At 46.3% G+C, this 21,388-nt stretch overlaps 1 protein-coding gene across 1 annotated transcript in view; it reads right to left on the bottom strand.

The window, feature by feature from the left end:
• Positions 1 to 18,430, bottom strand: part of USP10 (ubiquitin specific peptidase 10) — a 91,917-nt gene extending 73,487 nt beyond the window's left edge. The window contains exon 1 of the mRNA XM_059903775.1: positions 18,296 to 18,430. Coding sequence (XP_059759758.1) covers positions 18,296 to 18,430 — 135 coding nt within the window. The remainder of the gene's footprint in view (positions 1 to 18,295) is intronic.
• Between the last annotated feature and the right edge of the window lie 2,958 nt (positions 18,431 to 21,388).

The raw sequence follows: 21,388 nt of genomic DNA, 5'->3' as shown, positions 1-21,388 counted from the left end.
ACCGGTAAAGCGTTTAGGATTGGGGCCTGGCAAATAGTAAGCACTCAGCGTTGCCTATCACACACATACATGCACGCATACAGACAGACCAGCTTTCGGGTCATTGGTTCAAGAAACAGTGAACCCCCTACCTGACCATGCAGTTTATCACCTACTTTGGCCCTTCTAGCTGAGTGATTCGGACAAGTTAATTCCGTTTCCTAAGTCTTTGGTTTCCTCGCCTGTTAATGAGGCTAATAAAATTTCTTAACTCCCAAGATTTCTGTGAGGATCAAATTAGGTGAGTGTGTACGCACCAGCCCTCAATAAACATTAGCTTCTGTGATTATTATTCATAACCATGATCACTGTTTTCAAGTGCTCAGCGAACAGACAGAGAGGCTACTATTACCAGACCCCGTGCTGAGCAGAGGGGATCAACAGTAAGATCCATTGCCACATTCCATAAGGCAGAGGGCCTGGTCTTTTCAAAAATGGGATGCCCTGAAAATATAAGAAGGGGAAGGGATTGTCTAAAATAAAAGAGCTAAACTGATACAAACTACTATATATAAAATAGATAAAAAACAAGGTCCTGCTCTATATATAGCACAGGGAACTATACTCAATAGCCTGCGATAAACCACAATGGGAAAGAATATGAAAAAGAACATATATACGTATAACTGAATCACTTCTCTGTACAGCAGAAATTAACACATTTTAAATCAACTATACTTCAACACAAAATTCTAAAAATAAAAGAGCTAAAAAAAAAAACTTAACCGAATACAATGTGTGAATCTTGATTGGATACTGGTGTTTTTTAACCTGGTTAATATTTTTTGACAGTTGGAGAAAGTTGAATATGGCTTGGATGTAGATGATTTTAGTGAATTATTGGTAACTTTCATAGTATAATAATGATATTACGCTCATGTGAGAGAATGTTCTTTTGTTAGGATATGCATCTGAAGAATTTAGGGGTGAATGTCATAATACCTGAGTTATTTTTTAATGGTGCAACAAAAAATAAAATTATATAAGCAAACACAAATACACATAGATGGAGAGAAAGTAAATAATGCAAAATGTTAACAATTTTTGGATCTAAGTGGTACCATCAACTTTTCTGTATGCTTGAAAAAAAATTTTAACAAAAAGCTAGGGAAGGGAATTCCCTGGCGGTCCAGTGGTTAGGACTCTGTGCTCTCACTGCGGTGGCCTGGGTTCGATCCCCAGTCAGGGCAATATGATCTCACAAGCCCCCGCGGCTCGGCCAAAAAAAAAAAGCTAGGGAAACAGAATACAATACTGTATCCATGCTGTGATTAAAACCACAGAAAAATTCTGCCTACATATAGAGAAAGACAGGGAGGGATATGAAAACACATTGGTGACATGATGGTTGATATCTGATTTTCATCATAACGGTTCTTGAACAAAAAATCAAAATTATGGGACTTCCCTGGTGGCACAGTGGTTAAGAATCTGCCTGCCAAAAAAGGGGACACAGGTTTGAGCCCTGGTCCAGGAAGATCCCACAGAGCAACTAAGCCCACGTGCCACAACTACCGAGCCCGCGCCCCTAGAGCCCGTGCTCCGCAGCCAGAGAAGCACCACAGTGAGAAGCCCCCGCACCAAAACAAAGAGTAGCCCCCGCGCGCAGCAACAGAGACCCAACTCAGCCAAAAAAAAAAAAAAAAAAAATCAAAATTATGATCAATGAGACCCAGTTCTAATTTTCAAATCACTTACAGAGATATTACCACAATTTTTTTTTTTTTAGTATTGACACTATTAGGGTTTTTTGGGGGGTGTTTTTTTTTTTTTTTTGGTTGTTTGTTTTTTGGGGTTTTTTGGCCGCGCTGGGTAGCTTGCAGGATGCTAGTTCCCCAACCAGGGATCAGACTCGTGGCGTGCGTGCCCCCTACAATGGAGTCCTCTCACCACTGGACTGCCACGGAATACCAACAGTATGTTTTTTGTTTGTTTGTTTTTAATGGTGGCACCACATAATTTCAATACAAGGAGATAAATGTGAAAAGGAAAATATGAACAAACACTGTGGGCCCTGCAGTCCTTAGCAAACCCTCATACTTGCACTAAGAGCCACGGAGGAACCCAGAGTCAAGACAGGCCTGAAATAAAATCCTGAGTCCCCCACTCACTGGGTTGCATGTATTTCAGCAGGTTACTTAAACTTTCTATGACTCTTTTGTAAAAGGAGGTGTGGTAGGCAGAATAATCTCATCCCCAAAATGTTCACTTCCTAATCTCCAGAACCTGTGCAGATGTGACTTTACATGGTAAACGGACTTTGCAGATGGGATTAAATTGAGGACTTTGAGATGAAGAGATAATTCTGGATTATGTGGGTGGGACCCATATAAACATAAAGATCCTTAAAAAAAGAAAGAGGGAGGAAGCCAGAAGGTCAGACAATCAGAGAAGTAACAAGGGGCGGAGGGGGAGAGGGGGGAGGGGGCCGTGGGGGCGGGGAGGGGGGTTGCGGAGGGGATTTCAAGATGCTAAGCAGCTGGCTTTGAAAATGAAGTCAGGGTTATGAGCCAGGGAATGCAGGAGGTTCTAGAAGTTAGAAAAGAAACAGACTCTCTCCTAAAGCCTCCAGGGGGAACAAAGCCTTGCCTACACCTTGATTTTAGCCCAGTGAGTCTTCTGACCTACAGAACTATAAAATAATAATTTGTAAACCTGTCAATTTGCGGTCATTTGTTACAACAGGAAATTAACATAGGGGATAATACCACCTCCTTTGCAAGCCTGTTGCCAGGAGGAAACAAAGTAATGGATCTAGCACATGGGGTATGGTGCTGAGCACTTTTTAACTACCAAGCAATAAGTGATAAGGGACTTTTTATTGTATCCCAGGAAGGCTGTATGTTTTCTCCAAGGAGGTAACATTTGAGCTAAGCCTTGATGGCTATGTCTTGAGAGGGCACCCATATTTCCCCATCTGAACCACTGGATACATGTTCTGACAAGCAGGAGTTAACTCCTGGGCCCAAGGGGTCAGAGTATTTCAGTTAGACCTGTCCTACCTGGAAAATTCTTTTCTGAAACTCTGATAGTATAGAAGAGTACCACTAGCTGTGTGACCTTGGGCAAGTACCTACCTCTCTGGACCTCAGTTTCCTCATCTGTAAAACAGGAGGAACAATACCTTTCAGGAATGTAGTAGAAATGAATATAATGACAAGAAAATGTACGTAAATTGCTTAATAAGACTTCAGCATAGAACAAGGGCTCGATAAATGATGGAAATTATCATTAGGATTCCCAGACTTTTTGGAAAGGAAGGTGATGTTTGCACAGGCTCAGTGCATTTGACAGGATTTATTGCCAATGATAAAATTCAAGCTTTCTAACAAAAATTAGAATTTGAGGAAATGTATCCACCATTGTGAGCTGGGCAGCTTCCCAACACTGAAGGACTTTTCTGATGAGATTGATGGTGATAGTAACAAATGAGATTTTTTTAAAAAAATATTGACTAATGGAACATTTCAACATTTGGAAGATGTGTATAACTCACTGAATCAATATTTTCCAAATGACCCATGTAGGATGTTATAAAATCATGCATGAATAAAAGATCCATTCAAAGTACAAGATAGACCAATGGACTTTAATCTAACAGTGTACGAAAAATTCAGAGATGATTCAAATTCCACTTTCCAATTTTCCTTTAAAAAATTTGTCTGCTTTTCACAGAGCAACAGAGAAAAATATCCATAATTGCCAAAAAAGGTCATTCCTTTTTCTTTCTTTTTTTCTTAAAAAAGGCCATTCCTCATGAGGACTATACTTTTCAGGAAAATACTCCTCTCTCCCTTTCCCAACTGCATGCCCTGTGTGAGGCTGGATTTTCTTCACACTTCAATCAAAGCACTATATCACAACCAACTGAAGTCACAAGCAGGTATGAGAATGCAGCTGACATGAAAAAACTTTAAAAAAATACAAAATAATGCCACTCTTCTCACCAACATGTTTTGTTTTGAAAACAGTTATGTTTCATTAAAAATGTTATTTTTTACATTGACATGCAATGAGTTTATGAGAAATAAATTGCCATACATATTTGTAAATGTCTTGGTTTTCATTCCTAAGTGATAAATAGCAATAAGATAGAACACACAAAAACAAAAGCTTCTGGGGGTCAGCAATAATTTTGTAGGTGAAGGGAAATCTGAGGACCTCCCTGGTGGTCCAGTGGTTAAAAATCCTCCTGCCAATGCAGGGGACACGGGTTCAAGCCCTGGTCTGGGAAGATCCCACGTGCCGCAGAGCAACTAAGCCTGTGAGCCACAACTACTGAGCTTACGAGCCACAACTACTGAAGGTCGCACTCCGCAACAAGAGAAGCCACCGCAATGAGAAGCCCGCGCACCGCAATGAAGAGTAGCCCCTGCTTGCTGCAACTAGAGAAAGCCCATGAGCAGCAACAAAGACCCAAGGCAGCCACAGAAAAAAAAAAAATTTATTTTATTGAAGTATAGTTGATTTTAAATGTTGTGTTAATTTCTGCTGTACAGCAAAGTGATCAGTTATACAAATATATATACATCGTGTTTTACATTTTTTTTCATTATGGTTTGTCACAAATTATTGAATATATTGACAGTTCCCTATGCTATACAGTAGGACGTTGTTTATCCATCCTATATATAATAGTTTGCATCTGCTAACCCCAAATCCCAACCCATCCTTCCCCTAGCCCCCTCCCTCTTGGCAACCACAGGCTGTTCTCTATGTCTGTGGGTTTGTTTCCATTCTGTAGATAAGGTCATTTGTGTCATATTTCAGATTGCACATATCAGCGATATAATATGATATTTGTTTCTCTTTCTAACTTACTTCACTCAGTATGAGAATCTCTAGGTCCATCCATGTTGCTGCAAATGGCATTATTTCATTCAAAAAGACATTTCTGAGACAACCTAGTAGTGTGCGTTAAGGCCTAGAGGAGACCAGAGAATTATTCACCAACGAATGTGCTGGGTGTGCTAGTGGCTTTGAGATTATGCTAGAAAACATTACTTCCTGTTTTAAGGGATATATGCTGAAATACATACAGGTGAAATGACAGGATGTATGGGATTTGCTTCAAAAGATGTGAGAAAAAAAACAGAAAGGAAAAAGGAATAGATGGAGCAAAAAAGGTGAAATCTTGAGAACCACTGAATCTGAGATATGAGAGGGTCCGGTCAGGTCCTCTGAGAAGCAAGAGGGGAAATGGGAGGGAGCTGGGGGTGGCGGGGAGAGACCTGGACTGGTGTCTGGCTGTCCCCTGGGCAGGAGTGGGGATGGGGAAGGGCTGGGTAAAAGTCCTTGAGCCAAATTTGCCCATCAGAGCAATCCCATTCCCTCGGGAAAGGAGCTGCCTAGTAGGTCATACTGCTCATACTGCCTGTATGAGTTTCCTAGGGCTGCTGTAACAAATAGATGCTCTGGGGAAGCAGCTATTTCAGGCCTCTCTCCAGCCTCTGGTGCTGCTGGGGACCCTCGGCTTAGAGCTTCAGCACTCCAATCTCTGCTTCCATTGTCACACGGTCTTCTTCCCTCTGTGTCACTTAATAAAACCAACTCTGAGGGTTTTTCATCCAGAGCCGAAAGGAAAGGAACCTCAGGTTGTCCCCCTGAGCCCCTAATCACGGCTTGTTCTTCAGGGCATGTTATCTCAAATATGTTAAATCTTTAAACATCAGCATCAAATTCAGCCCAGCAGATGGAGGAGGGAACACAGGTTGCTGCCTCTCATCTCAGCTCCCTGAATGGTGTTGTTCACCCATTTATTTCTTCTCCTTCTTTTGCTCTTTTCTTCTTGGTGGCAGAACTCGTATAGTTGATGTCTCTTCTTGAGTAAAATACCCGCACAGCACCGGTGCCGTTCCTCCCTTCTCTGTTGTACTTATTTCCTTGTCTCTGCCCTCCCCAGGGTGGGGCACTGTCCCCAGATAACAGAACAGGTGCCACTATCTCAAAGGACCTTGGCCAGGGGGAAGAGTGCTCAAGAAAAGGAATAAGACAAGGTAAGATGCGCCATTGGTCTGGGTTGCGTTAATTCCGGCCTCAAGTCACTTTGAGAACTCAAAGGAATCATTGATTTTCTGTAACTTGGTTCCTACATAAGCAGGAAAGGCCAGTGTGTCCTGCCTGCCTCTTGAGGTAGATACTGAGATCAACTGGGACGACGAAAGGCAGCTTGTACCATGTACATTAATCCATTAACTGCAACACATTCACATTACTTATTAGTTAAAGTGGCGACATCACTATTTAATACCCTTTCATGTTTCTTAATTCAGTCACCCCTACAAACCCTTCCCTTTCCCATTCATCAAAGAATTTCTTATTTTTCATTGATTTTCATCTAACATATTTTATTTTCCTGCCAGACAGACAGCTAGGGGTGGGAAGAAATAGTGTAGCATTCTTTCAAGCTCCTTTAGCCTACCAAAATAAGTATCTTTTCTGCTCTCAAGTGAAGATTGACTACTGTAACAAAATCAAGAGATTTGGAAAAAAAATAAAATAATCCATAACTCCAGCACTCTGGCACAAGCCCTATGATTGTTTGATTTTTTTTTTTCCCCCATGAGCTTGTTATTAGCATGGATGTGATTGGAATCTATAACATGGGCTTTGGTGTCCCAGAGGTCCAAGTTCAGTTCCCAGCTCTTGCCAGTCAGTAGGGGGTGAGCCGTGGGCACGTCCACTGCAGGAAGCCTCGGTTTCCTCCTTTGACACCTTTTTCAAAGTGTGGTCATCAGGATTAAATGAGTTCGTATATAACAGCCATATAACAGCATCATAAATAAGGGTCAGCCAAGGCACCCCAAGAAACAGACACCACTGACCCTCCACGTGGTGTGGTGGAGCGCGAAGGGGTGGAAGGAGTGAACTAGAGGCGTACACTCAGTACCTCTAAAGCCCAGGGTTGGCCTGGCAGCTGAGTCGGGGGTGAGGGAGCCAGGGAGTCTTGGCAGAGATGGTGTTGGAGAAATGATAATAACATCTACCATTTACAGAGGGCTCTGTGCTAGGCACTCCAGTTAAATCCTTTAAATGCAAAAGACGATCTTTTGGGGCTTCCCTGGTGGCGCAGTGGTTGAGAATCTGCCTGCCAATGCAGGGGACACGGGTTCGAGCCCTGGTCTGGGAAGATCCCACATGCCGCGGAGCAACTGGGCCCGTGAGCCACAACCGCTGAGCCTGCGCGTCTGGAGCCTGTGCTCCGCAGCAAGAGAGGCCGCGACAGTGAGAGGCCCGCGCACCGCGATGAAGAGTGGCCCCCGCTCGCCACAACTAGAGAAAGCCCTCGCACAGAAACGAAGACCCAACACAGCCATAAACAAAAAAATAAATTAAAAAAAAAAGTAGATTAAAAAAAAAAAAAAAAAAAAGACGATCTTTTTTTTTTTTTTTGGCCACGCTGCACATCTTGCAGGATCTTAGTTCCCAGACCAGGGATCCAACCCGGGCCCCCTGCAGGGAAAGCTCGAGTCTTAACAATAATTCCCCATAAGCCGATCGTTTAATTCACGTATTTATTCATTCCGCAAAGCGTAGAGAGCCCCTACTCTATGCAAGTGTCCATATAGACGCTGGAGATAGGAAGGTGCGTAAAACAACGTACATGCAGCACGTATCCATACACGGACTGTACATACAGAGATACACACGTGTTCACAGCTCACATTTTCCCAGGCAGGTTGGTCCCAGTATTTCCATCATGGAGGACGCTGTCATGTGTTTATTATCTTCCCTGGACTTTTTTTTTTAATCATTAAGTAATAAAATAAGCAATGACTTGGTGGCTGGTTGAGCACATTTTAGGTGGGGGAACCACCCAAGGGTTTGTTTCTTTTTTTTTTTTCTATTTATTTATTTATTTATTTTGGCTGCGGTTGGGTCTTCCTTGCTGCGCACAGGCTTTCTCTAGTTGCGTTGAGCGGGGGCTACTCTTCCTTGGGGTGCGTGGGCTTCTCACTGCGGTGGCTTCTCTTGTTGCGGAGCATGGGCTCTAGGCACGCGAGCTTCAGTAGTTGTGGCACGTGGGCTCAGTAGTTGTGGTGCAAGGGCTTCGTTGCTCCGCGGCACATGGGATCTTCCCGGACCAGGGCTCGAACCCGTGTCCCCTGCATTGGGAGGTGGATTCTTAACCACTGCGCCACCAGAGAAGTCCCCACCCAAGGGTTTCTTGACAGCAGTGACTCCTCTTAAAGAGGCCACTTACTGCTGATGAAATCGAACAGGAGAGTAAGCGATGGTTTTGTCCCATCACATGCTGGTTTCTGCTTCAGCCCCAGCAATCACGATTCTGCTCTGGGGAGGTGGGGACCACGCTCGCCTTGCTTTCCACTGTAGTCCCAACACGAGGCAGAATCTCTAACACGTGGTGAGTACTCCACGAGTTCCTGATGACTTCATGAAGAGTTAGGGCCCCAAAGAACATTTGAATGGTAGCTAGCCTCTCCAGACAGGGAGGTGACAGCTTCAAGCCTTCAAAAATCACCTTCCTGTCTTTTCCTGAGTAGGGATTCTCCTTCTCCCATTCCAGGACAATCTAGGTTTTGCAAACTTGGCAAGCTCACCCAGCTAGTTAGAGACAGAGAAAAATTAGCCCCTCTCTCCTTGCCTGGACGGTGGCAATTCTCTACTAATAGAATATCCTACAGTTTCACCCTGGTCTCTTTCCTTCTACCCTCCATGCAGCAGCCAGAGGGATCCTGTTAACACTCCAACTGGATCCTGTCCCTCTGCCCATCGCTCTGAGGAGAAGTCCATACGGTGACCTATGAGATCCTAGGAGAGCTGGTCCAGCCTCACTTCATCTCCTGTTCCTCTCCCCCATATTCCCTCTGCTCCAGCACACTGGCCTCCTTGCCAGTCCTCAAACAGGCCAGGATGCTTCTGCCCCAGGACATGTGCACTAGCTGTTCCCCCTGCCTGGGATGCCCTCCCCACGTCCCCGTGGCCACTCCTCCCTTTTCTCCAGGGTCACCCTCTCGTGACAACTTCCCTGGCCGCCCCAGATAAAATGGGAACATCCTTCCCAACACTGCTTATCCTCTTGTTTCATTTTTCCCCTTAGAACTTATCACTCACAAGCCATATATTTAATTAATTCATTTCCTTTAATGTCTGTCTTGCTCCCTGAAATGGAACCTCCTCAAAAGCAGAGATATTTATTTGTTTTGTTCACTGTAATATCCTCAGAGCCTAGAGCAGCCCCTGTCACATAAGTGTTCCATAAATAACATGCCGAATCTGTGAAGCAGTTAGTTAACGAACCAGAATGGAGGTCTCCTGAGAACCAGTACAAGCCACTTTCTGTATCTGGGGTCTTCTCTAGCAACACATGGAGGATGGCCTCAAATTTCCAAGATCTCTTTTATCTCTGAAAACTATTACTTCCAAACATCAAGATTTTGACTCTTCAGCCATTGGTTCCAAAACATTCTTTCCCGCCACACCCCCTTTTGAAATGTGCTCTAAAGCATGCTAGCCTATAGCTCCACCACTTTCAAAGTCACCGTGGGGATTTCTTCCTGAGTTGACACCTCAGAGCCACCTGTGTGGAAGATTAAAGATGGCAGCCAATCCTCGACACTCCACGTAGAGAGATGGAGTCTCCTTTTCTCCCCTTGGATCTGAGCTGGCCCCGGGACTTGCTTTGACCAACAGAAGGCCGTGGAAGTGATGCTGTGTAGATTCCTAGGCTGAGCCTTTCTCTTGAGCACTTGGAGCGTTTCCTTGGAAACCAGCCCCCATGGTGTGAGAAGCCCAAGTGACAGAGAGACCCTGTGGAGGAGAATCAAGAATCCTTGACCTCACCCTGGCTGGGCTCCCAGCTGACAGCCAGCACCCACTGCCAGCCACGTGTGGGAGGCCCCCAGGACGTCCCAACCCGGTTGAGACCCTATAAACAGCAAACATTCATTTATCAAAGTTACGGAGCCTGAGAAATCCAAGATCAAGGCACTGGCAAAGTCAGTGTCTGGTGAGGGCCTGCTTCCTGGTTCATAGGTGGTATCTTTACTCTGTGTCCTCACACAGCAGAAGCAGGAGGGAGCTCTCTGGGCTCTTGTTATAAGGGCACTAATGTCACTCATGAAGGTTCCACCCTCATGACCTCATCACCTCCCAAAGGCCCCCGCTCCTTTTTTTTTTTTTTTTTTAATTTTTAAAATTTTTTTGGCTGCAGCCACGCAGCATGCGGGATCTTAGTTCCCTGACCAGGGATCGAAACTGTGCCCCTGCAGTAGAAGCGCAGAGCCCTAACCAGTGAACAGCCAGGGAATTCCCCGGCCCCGGCTTCTAATACCATCACGTTGCGGGATAGATTTCAGCATACAAATTTGGGGGGTGGTTTGGGGGACACAAACCTTTAGTCTGTGGCACCAAACAATCTCCAAAACATAGATACAGACATATTCCTAGGATTCCTGTCTCTTAATAAGATTGTCTAATGGCAAATGGAGATAGCCAACTCTGTATTTAGTTGAATTTTATTTACTTATGTTTTGAAGGACCAAAATGCAGATCCTAGGGACTTCCCTGGTAGTCCAGTGGTTAGGACTCCGCGCTTTCACTGCCGAGGGCATGGGTTCAATCCCTGGTTGGGGAACTAAGATCCCATAAGCTGCGTGGAATGGCCAAAAAAATAAAATAAAATGCAGAGCCTAGAAGATTAGCCTTTTCACCTGCAGGAGACTTTGTGGAGACACCGGGCAAATAATCTTGCGTTTCTCCTGAGTCCCCAGGACCTCATCACCCAGGGGATGGACATTAAGTCATGTATAGGGATGGTAGTCCCTGATGACACTCACTACTTAGGCTCTGGGTTGATATTTTGTGTCTATAGGCCTGTGTAACACTCACCACAACCTTATGAAAGAGGAGCTCTTATCATTAGCCCCATTTTACAGATGAGCAAGTTGTGAATCTGCCTACCCTATCTCCCTCCCCTAGTCCCTGGTCAAGTCAGGATTTGAACCCAGGTCTGTCGGATGCCTGAGACCTTGGCCGTGACTTCTACCCTCACTGCCTTCAAATAACTCAAGTTTCACTGCGTCTGCACCTTTACTCTCTGAAAAGCCCTTGAGTTTCAAGGATAGTTCCTGCGTGCTGACCAATAAACCTGCTCCCATCTCCCCACCCAGCGCCTTGTTGGGCTCTGTAGCTCTCCTACTGTTACCTGAAACCTGGGTTCTTCTCTTGGTGGGTGTCAAGCCAATAGACACAACCAAGACAAAGATGGAGAGAAGGAAGTATTTATTATCACTTGCAGCAAGTGAGGAGAACACCGGGGATCTTTCCCAAAGCAGTATCTCCCCAAGAGCCAAAGTGGGGAAGTTTGAAGCTAAGGGAATATGACAATTCATGAACGGGCATGAGCAGAGAAGGATTTGGCATAGAATTGGGGCCAAGGTCGACAGAGTCCAAGTCTTAGTTGACTGGCAGCCTGCTTCCATCCTCCACCTGGGTGGGGGCCTTAGTTCCTGCAGAACTCAAAGATATATTATTATGTATAACCCTTGTGGAGGAACTAGGACTCCGCTTGTCACTGCCTTTTCTCTATTCCTGCACTCCTGTGTTCTTTTAAGATCATTGATGACTGAGACCTGTCCGAGGGCAAGCATGGTGGCCGGGCTTAGCTCACAAAACGGCTTAGGCCAAACTGGCTTTCGTATGTCAAGAAAGCCATTCCTTTAGGGGACCCCCTAACGTATCTGCTTACACTACCATCTGTCACTATAACAGAGCACCAGGTGACCGGGGTGCCAGAGTGGCTCTGCCACTGGTGTTGGTCTTTGTCTCTTTAGTAACAAGAGTCATCTGCCTCCAAAATCTGGACTTTGCTACCATGTTTGCGCTGTTACGTTAAAACTTCTTGAGGAGTTTTTGCTTTTGCTTTTATTTATAGTTTTAAAATACTGACTGACACTGGGACCCAATCCTAGATCAATTCAATCAAAATCTCTGGGTGTGTTTAATAAACACCCCATCCCCCCAGCTGTGTGTTTGTTTTTGTTTTTTTTTTTGGCCTTATCGTGTCTTTGTTGCTGCACGCGCGGGCTTTCTCTAGTTGCGGCGAGCAGGGGCTACTCTTCATTGCAGTGCGCGGGTGTCTCATGCGGTGGCTTCTCTTGTTGCGGAGCACGGGCTCTAGGTGCCCGGGCTTCAGTGGTTGTGGCGCACGGGCTATAGAGTGCAGGCTCAGTAGTTGTGGCGCACGGGCTTAGTTGCTCCGCGGCATGTAGGATCTTCCCGGACCAGGGCTCGAACCCATGTCCCCTGCACTGGCAGGTGGATTCTTAACCACTGGGCCACGAGGGAAGTCCCCCTCCTCCCAGGTGTTTTAACATGCAGCCTGGACAGAGAACCACCGTGAGGCTCTCTGGCCTGGCCATGGCCTTACTGGGTTGCATTCCCAGACGCAACGTGGTCTCCCACCGCTCCATAGCTTAGCAGTGCCCTTCCCTCTGTCTAAAACACCCTTCCCTAATCCCTCCAGTCTAACCTGGCAGACTCCTAATTTATTCATCTTGCAAGCCCCAGCACAAGCACTATTGGAAACCACACAAGCTTCAGATTTGGATGGACTTGGGTCACAATCCCTGTCACTTATTAGCTGTGTAAACTTGGGTGAGGTACTAAGCTTTTCCAAGCCTCAGTGTCGTCTTCTGTGAAATGGAGCTAATGCCGGTAGGAAGAATGTGGAGCTGTTTGTGATGGGAAGCATATTAGGAAGATCAAGCATTTGACACAGTGCTGGGTCCTTAGCATGAACTCAATAATAAATACAGGGCTTCCCTGGTGGTGCAGTGGTTAAGAATCCGCCTGCCAATGCAGGGGACACGGGTTCGAGCCCGGGTCCGGGAAGATCGCACATGCCGCGGAGCAACTAAGCCCGTGCACCACAACTACTGAGCCTGTGCTCTAGAGCCCGCGAGCCACAACTACTGAGCCCGCGTGCTGCAACTACTGAAGCCCGCGTGCCTAGAGCCCATGCTCCGCCACAAGAGCAGCCACTGCAGTGAGAAGCCCACGCACCGCAATGAAGAGGAGCCCCCGCTCGCCACAACTAGAGAAAGCCCGCACTCAGCAACAAAGACCCAACACAGCCGAACATAAAAATAAATAAATTAAAAAAAATAATAATAATAAATACAAGGTATTATTATTATTTGTTGTTGTTATTGTTGTTGTAGGCACAGTAGAAACAGCAGTGGTAGTAGCAGACTACAGTAGTCGTCTGTAGTAGCAGAAGAATTATGCTGGTCTGCTCAGCACCCCACTCCTACTCCGGAATCATCTTGTTCCTTCTTGGGGGCGGGCGGCTCCCACGCTCCCCTACCCCAGGGTCGGGCCCTGATCTGGACCCAGCTAATCAGAGGGTGATTCTCAACAACCGAGCTCAGTGTTTGGCTCCTACAGGGCACCTGACCCAAGCTGGGTCCATCGAACTGCTCCCAGGATACATCAGAGCCCATGAGACAAAGACAAGCCCTGTAATGGGGCCACACACTGAATGCCAGGCTTCTAGTGGGTGGGCAACTTGTGGTCACGTGAGAATCCCCTCTTTAGAAGCGAAGCAGGAACTGTATGCAATATCCTGTAATAAACCATAATGGAAAAGAATCTGTATATATGTATAACTGAATCACTTTGCTGTACATCTGAAACTAACACAATCTTGTAAATCAACTATACTTCAATTAAAAAAAAAAAAAAAAAAGAAGCCAAGCAGATTTCAGCAGAGACAAAAGATGGAGAGAGGGAGAGAAAGACAGAGACAGAGACACAGGTGAGAGAGAGAGCTGACAATATTTCTTGAGCCCTTGGGTACAGCAGCTTGAAACTGGAGACAACTCAGATTTCCACATGGACTGAGACCCCCGCCCCCTTCAAACTTTTGCTACTTTGGACTGGAATTTTGTCACGTACCACCAAATGAGTGCCATAAATACATTATTATTGTCGGTGTGCAAGTGTCATTTTCCAAAAGTTAAAACATGACATGCAAATATAATAGTGAGCCCATGTCCGAGGTTCGCTTAGCTCAGGAAAAGCAGCAGGGTCGGGGGTGGGTTCAAGGGAGAACACAAGACACTTGAGTCTGTATAGTTAATGAGAGAAAGAATGCTGGAATAAAATGATAAAGTCCAACACAGAAAGGTTAATGCCCTACAAGGCGATAAAATGGTAGCATTTGAGGCTATCTTTTCTTCCAGAAGTAAATCATTTTCATCTCTGTGGGACAAAAGTCATTTGTAACTTACTAATACTCCTACAAGTTAACATCTAAATTGACAGAGTGTAGGTCCTCATGATAAATAATAAGTCAAACAAAATGACCATTCCTTGGAGAGGCAAACTCCGGGTCAGATAAGGCCCACTGCTTGTTTATGTAAACAAAGTTTTATCAGAACACGTTCAAGCCCGTGCATTTACATACCCCCTCTGGCTCCTTTCCTGCTGCAGCAGCAGAGTTGAATAGTTGCAACACAGATCCTCTGGCCCAGGAAATCTTTACTAACTGGTTCTTTCCAGGAAAAATTTGCCCTAGAGCTGAGGTTCTCAAAGTGTGGTCCCTGGACTAGTTGATTCTGCCCCAGGGAATTGTTAGAAATGTGATGCTTAGGCTCCCCCCAAATTCAGGCCCCCTAAATCAGAAATTCCAGGAGCAGGCAGGCCAGCAATCTGGGCTGTGACTCCCTCAGGGGGCTCCTGATGCCTCGAGAGTCAGATGACCCTTGGGCAGACTTGAGAACAAAGCTGTGGTAGTCTGCTATAACATCCTGAGGGCGTCCGGTGTTCCAAACTGGGGATAATTTTTCTTTATATGGCACGTGGGGAAAAAGAGTGGGAGGTGAGATTGGGGAGCTCGACATATGACAGGTCGTGCCAAGGGAGGAGTTAAGTTATCCTGCCATTGAAAGCTTTTGGTGATCACATTTTCATTTTAGAAAGACATCTCAGGGATTGGCAGGTAAATGGATGGGAAGGTGGTGAAGTTGGAGGAGCACAAACAGATAGGAGGACTTGGTGCTAGTTAAGAGCCTGCAACTGAAAACCAGGCTGGAGACACTTTGTGAACTCCTGGATACAGCCATACCTGAAGCTAGAGAAAATTCATAGACTTCCCAATTAAGCCATCCTGAACAGAATGCTGCAGAGGAGCTGGTTCACAGGGGAAAAAATTGAAAGATATTGATGTAATGGAACTCATCAACTGTTGTGGAAGGTGAGAGAGAGGCAATGTTATCTGAACGGCATACAGACTTCTGTTTTGCTGGGCTGGGTAGATGGGACGGTCTAGGAAATGGAGCAGGATCCTGTGGGGCAGTCCGGGGTATAAGCCCTTTCTGTGTCCCTTGTTTCTTGTTTGTAGGAAATAGGCTTCATTCAGCCACCTTGACCTTCCCTGAGTTCCAGAGGGCAAATCCAAATGGTTGCTAATCAGGGAAGGGAGGGGATGCAGAAACAAAGGAGGAGCGTTGAAGAAATAATAGTGTAGCCATGGGGCAGGGTCCTGGTTCCTCCTCAAGGGATATACATAAACAATTTTTTTTTCTTTCTTTTTGGCCTTGCCACGTGGCTTGTGGAATCCCCCACCAGGGACTGAACCCAGGCCACGACAGTAAAAGTGCCAAGTCGTAACCACTGGATCGCCAGGGAATTCCCCATAACAATGTGTTTGAGTTCTTCTGTGGAACTAAGGCCCCCACCCAGGTGGAGGATGGTAAGTTCAGGCCGAGCACAGGATTCCTGAAGCACCGCCCTGTTACCTCACCACCAACCAATCAGACGAAAGTCACAAGCCCTGCAGCCCTTCCCCCAAATTTTGCCTATGTGAACGTCTCCGCAAAAACCATTGGTGAGTTTGGGTTTTTCTGAGCACGAGCTAGCCGTTCTCCTTGCTTAGCCCTGCAATAAACCTTTCTCTGCTCCAAACTCAGGCATTTCAGTTTGTTTGGCCTCACTGTGTGTCGCGTGATCGGTAACAGAACCTCTCTGGTTGATCTCAGTCTGATGGGAGAGAGAAACACAAGCCAAGGGAATGAGAGTTCTCCTCTAGAGGCATAGTGCCTTCTTCTTTTCTTCGTTTGCGTCAACACACCTTTGTGAACAGAGGTTAAGAACACACCTGTACTGACGACGCAGCATGCTGGCTAAAATCGCCCCACTTCTGAGTTAAATGCTCCAAGGCTTAAACTCCAGCTCTGCCCCCTCAACAAGAGATTTAATTCTTCTGTCTCTGTTTCTTCGTCTCTTATCTCATGATTTACAAGATGCATCTCCATCATGGAAGTGAAGAGACATCAAATCCCAAGGGTTCTGCATGATGCCTGGTCCATGATAAGCATTTCATAAAAGGTAGATGTTACCATGATCATTCTGGGCCCTCCAAACAGACAAACATTTTTTGACTAACTGGCTTGTGACATGGATTGTTTCTTTCCAATTTTAGATGCTTTCTTTTCATGGAAGTTTAAAAATTAATAAAACCGTAATTCCCGTTTGATGGGTAATTACTATGCTGCGCTTGCTCTACGATTAAAGAAAAGTGTTTTGCATATAAGATAGTGTTGCTGCGCTTAGCAGTATGGATACATTAGTTATACAATGATTTTGAATTTAACTTCGTGAGCAGATTCTGGGGAGGGCAGCCTCCCCGGAGAAGGGGAGGGGCACCCAACCACCTGTCATCATTACCCCCACTAGGACCAACCATGACCGCAAACAAATGGGATGAAGGGTCAGAGGCAGGAGACTGAGGTTCCATCCTACTTGGGAGATGCCAGTTTGTTTTAATTCTTTCCGATTATGAAGGCAATACAAGCTCAGAGTGTTAAAGAGAGTAAAGCAAAGTAGAAAGAAGAAAAACTCATTTCTCTTCAAAGACAAACACTGTTGGCTTCTTGATGTATCACTTTCTTTTTTTTTTAATATAAATTTATTTATTTATTTATTTTTGGCTGTGTTGGGTCTTCCTTGCTGCGCGCGGGCTTTCTCTAGTTGTGGCGAGCGGGGGCTACTCTTCGTGGCGGTGCGTGGGCTTCTCATTGCAGTGGCTTCTCTTGTGGCGGAGCACGGGCTCTAGAGCGCAGGCTCAGTAGTTGTGGCGCACAGGCTTAGTTGCTCTGCGGCATGTGGGATCTTCCTGGACCAAGGCTTGAACCTGTGTCCCCTGCATTGGCAGGAGGATTCTTAATCTCTGCGCCACAAGGGAAGCCCTACTCATTTACTTTATAACAGCTTTATTGAGATACAATTGACATAACATAAAATCCACACATTTAAAGTTTTCCACCAGGTAGAAGTCAGAGCTTAAAGTCTAATGGGGACCGTTCCGTGTCCCTAGGTGGAAACACTAACTCCTCTGAGAACTTGGACCTCTAGGCCCACAGAGCCAAAAGTTGGAGGGACGAGAAGCACACCTCTTACAGGGTCGCTGGGAGTGGTACTGACCAGGACCAAACCTGCTTCTCTGTCCCTTGCTTCCAGGACCAATGTATTCTACCTTTTGGGGAGACATCATACTCTCCTGGTAGTTAAGTTGGGGAGTAGATTGCATTTGGGGAGATAGTATGCCAAACTCTCAGGGAATCATCTCTAAGCTGACACCTTGACTGTGCTTTCAAAAGATCTTTCTGTCATGTTATCATGCTGGAAGCTTCTGGTATAGGTGATAGGACCAGGAATCCCATGGCTATAGGCTCACCTCCTTACCTCCTTTCCTATAAAATGCGTCTTCTGGTTCAAGGGGATGTTACGTTGGATTCCACGTCAGCAGATCAAGCATTCTGTATGCCATCAGATAGTGACGCTAGCAGAGATCCTTTGGACAGAAAAAGCAAACCTATACCTGGATTATCATTAATTCCGGTCTAGATGAATTGCTGAGCCTTCCAGGGTAGAAGGGGTCCGATGTAACCAACTGGCCGCCAAGCGGTAGGTGGGTCTCCTTGAGGGATGGTACCATATGTGGGGCTTGACACTGGTCTACGTTGGTGGCAGTGGCAACAGCTAGATAAGCCTTGGTAAATGGAGACCATGCACAGCCTTCATCCCTGTTGCCATGGCTACTCTGGTCATATGCCTGTTGTGTCAGCACTGGGGTGGCCTCTTCCATGGTGAATGCTCTCTAGTGAACATTGCATGTGATACAAAACCTACACGCTTGGTTTTGGTCCTCTTTATCTTCCAGGTCTCTGACCAACCAGTGACGCTATTTACCACTGTCCGTGAATCTGTGTATATTCTTATCTCAGCTTACTTCTCTTTCCTCGTAAAGTGGGTGACCAGCTGCATTGGCAAAAGTCTGCTCTTGGAAGGAGTCCCCCTTGCTGAATTCTTTCAGGGTCTGGCTCATGTAGTGAGTTCCTTGAGTCTGTTCTTTTACGGGTGCCATGTTAGTCGGGGTTCTCCAGAGAAACAGAAAGAATGGGACATATATGTATGTAGAGAGAGAGACTTTTTTTTAAGGAGTTGGCTCACACAATTATGGAGGCTGGCAAGTCCAAAATCTGCAGGGTTGGCCAGCAGGCTGGAGACCCTGGGAAGAGCCATTGCTGCAGTTCAAGTCCGAAGGCCGTGTGCTGGCAGAACTCCCTCTTGCTCTGGGGAGGTTGGTCTTTGTGCAATTAAGGCCTTCACCTGGTTGGATGAGGCCCAACCACGTAATGGAGGGCATTCTGCTCCACGCAAAGTCCACGGATTTAAATGTTAATCTCGCCCAAAAAACACCTTCACAGGAACACTGAGAGTCATGTTTGACTAAATATCTGGGCACTGGGGCCCAGCCAAGTTGACACATAAAATTAACCATCACAGATGCATTAACCAGGTCAAGATTTTAGATATGCAACATTAAAAGCCAGACCTTAAAACACAGTAACTGGGCTTCCCTGGTAGCGCAGTGGTTGAGAGTCTGCCTGCCAATGCAGGGGACACGGGTTCGAGCCCTGGTCTGGGAAGATCCCACATGCCGCGGAGCAACTGGGCCCGTGAGCCACAATTGCTGAGCCTGCGCGTCTGGAGCCTGTGCTCCGCAACAAGAGAGGCCGCGATAGCGAGAGGCCCGCGCACCGCGATGAAGAGTGGCCCCCACTTGCCACAACTAGAGAAAGCCCTCGCACAGAAACGAAGACCCAACACAGCCATAAATAAATAAATAAATAAAATTAAAAAAAAACAAAAAAACAACACAGTAACCACATCAAGCCAATGTCCTCCATGGCGAATCCTAAAAAATCAGCTGACCATCTTCTTTGACATCTTTGTGGCATCTTTCCAAGTGGGTGATGGGACAAATCGCTGAATCTTTGACTGTCAGAATTGATGGGACACAGAAATCTTTTAGCTTCCCATTCCCCAAGAGGTGTTATGATGACATAAAGTCTCTAAAGTTATTAACAGAGGAAAAAGCAGGGAAGGGGCCGGGGGCAAACAAGCTCGGGAAATCCTGGGTTAACTATAGTCAGGTAGGTAACTTTTTTTTTTTTTTGGCCGCGCGGCTAGTGGGATCTTAGTACCCCGACCACGGATCGAACCCACGCCCTCAGCAGTGAAAGTGTGGAGTCCAAACCACCGGATCTCCAGGGAATTCCCAAGCTAGATGTCTTTAATGGGATTTTCAGAGGCTGTAACATACAAATGTGTAGCCTGATGTGACTCTCCAAGAGGGGGACTTCACCTCCACAGTCCCCCACACATTTCCTGACCAGAGCTTCTTCAGGCAGCTGCTTAGGGGACAAGGGTGATGCAGGCCACACCCTGAGGGACATCTCATCTCCCAGTGTAAGGAACTGAGATGTAAGAGATAAAGTGTCTTGTCCAGGTGGCATGTGACAGAGCCAAAGCTAAAACCCACATTCCTGGCACTTCCCCGCTGGTCCAGTGGTTAAGGCTCTGCCTTCCAGCGCAGGCGGCATGGGTTCGATCCCTGGTCAGGGAACTAAGATCCCACATGCTGTGGGGTGTGGCCAAAATCTAAAAAAAAAAAAAAAAACAAAAAACCCACAAAATACCCCACATTCGTGATGCACAGCCCCGTGCTCCATCCATGTCACAGAGGTGGGATCTAGTCCCCATTCTGAAAGGAGGAGACACCGAGCACAGCCTTCTTCGAGGCTAATTAGTTACAAAGATCAGACTGGAATCCTGGTCTCTTGAATTTCAGCCTGGAACAAAAAAAGAAAGCCCACAGCATTGGGGCACTTAGAAGTTCAGAACTGCATACAGGAGTGATATATTTTTAGCACCTTTAGGTGACCCCTGAGAAGATGAATCGTCACTGTTGTGGCATGCCTGGTAAAATGATTCCATTGAGCCGAGAATGAGGTCCCAGAGCCAGCGGATGCTGGAGACCATTCAAAGGATTGGGCCACACCCCAGGGCTTCCTGCCTCCTTCCCTCCCCCCATCAACAGGAAGTCCACAGATGAGGTTCACTTTCCCTGGGATGCAGCAGGCGTGTGGCCCCTGCAGAGGTTTGCTCCAAGACTGCGCCAGCCTTCTCAAGCTCAAAGCTTCAGCTACCCCTGGGCTGGGTTGTATTTAACCAGAGGGAAGCCCTGTGGTTCAGGTTCGGCCAGTGCAAACCAGGCACAGCTGTTGGGGATCTGGCCGACTCACAGCTCAGGAAAGCCTTTGAGTGCAGAAAGGAGACAACCCTCTAGAGAGCAGCGATTCTCAACCGAGCATGCGTGAGACTCTCCAGGCGGGCTTGTGCAAAACACACGTCGCTGGGGCCCACCCCAGGAGTGGCTGAGTCAGCTGATCTGGGGCGAGGCCTGAGAATCTGCATTCCCAAACTCCCTGGGCTACAGATGCTGCTGACCCAGGGACCACTGTTTGAGGACCCCTGCTCTAGGGCGCCTTCTGAAGGATGCCACGAGGTCTGCACACACAGAATTGCTCCCTGGTGGGCCTGAAATCAACACTACCTCTACGCTTACCATTTTATCCCCAATTTCAGAACCCAGCTAGGGAGGTTTCTATCCTGGCGCTCAACCTGTAGCTATCTGGGAGACCAACACAGGAAACTCAGAGAAACGGGGTGAATTACTGCTTTCATATTTTAAACACATTTAATGAGATGTAATTCACATATCATACAATGCAAAGACTTTTCATAGAGTCACAGATGTGTGCAACTACAACCATTGTCAATCTTAGGGCATTTTCATCACCACAAAAAGAAACCCATACCCTTTAGCTCCTGCACCCCTATCCTGTCTCATCCCCACCCCAGCCCTAAGCAAATACTAATCTACTTTCTGTTTCTAAATTTGCCTGTTCGGGCCACTGCATATAAACAGAATAATACAATACGTTGTCCTTTGTGCCTGGCTTCTTCAACTTAGCAT

This window comes from Balaenoptera ricei, chromosome 19 (assembly GCF_028023285.1).
Source record: "Balaenoptera ricei isolate mBalRic1 chromosome 19, mBalRic1.hap2, whole genome shotgun sequence".
Lineage (NCBI taxonomy): Eukaryota > Metazoa > Chordata > Mammalia > Artiodactyla > Balaenopteridae > Balaenoptera > Balaenoptera ricei.
Note: the sequence above shows the minus strand (reverse complement) of the source record. Positions and strands in the feature narration are given on the sequence as shown.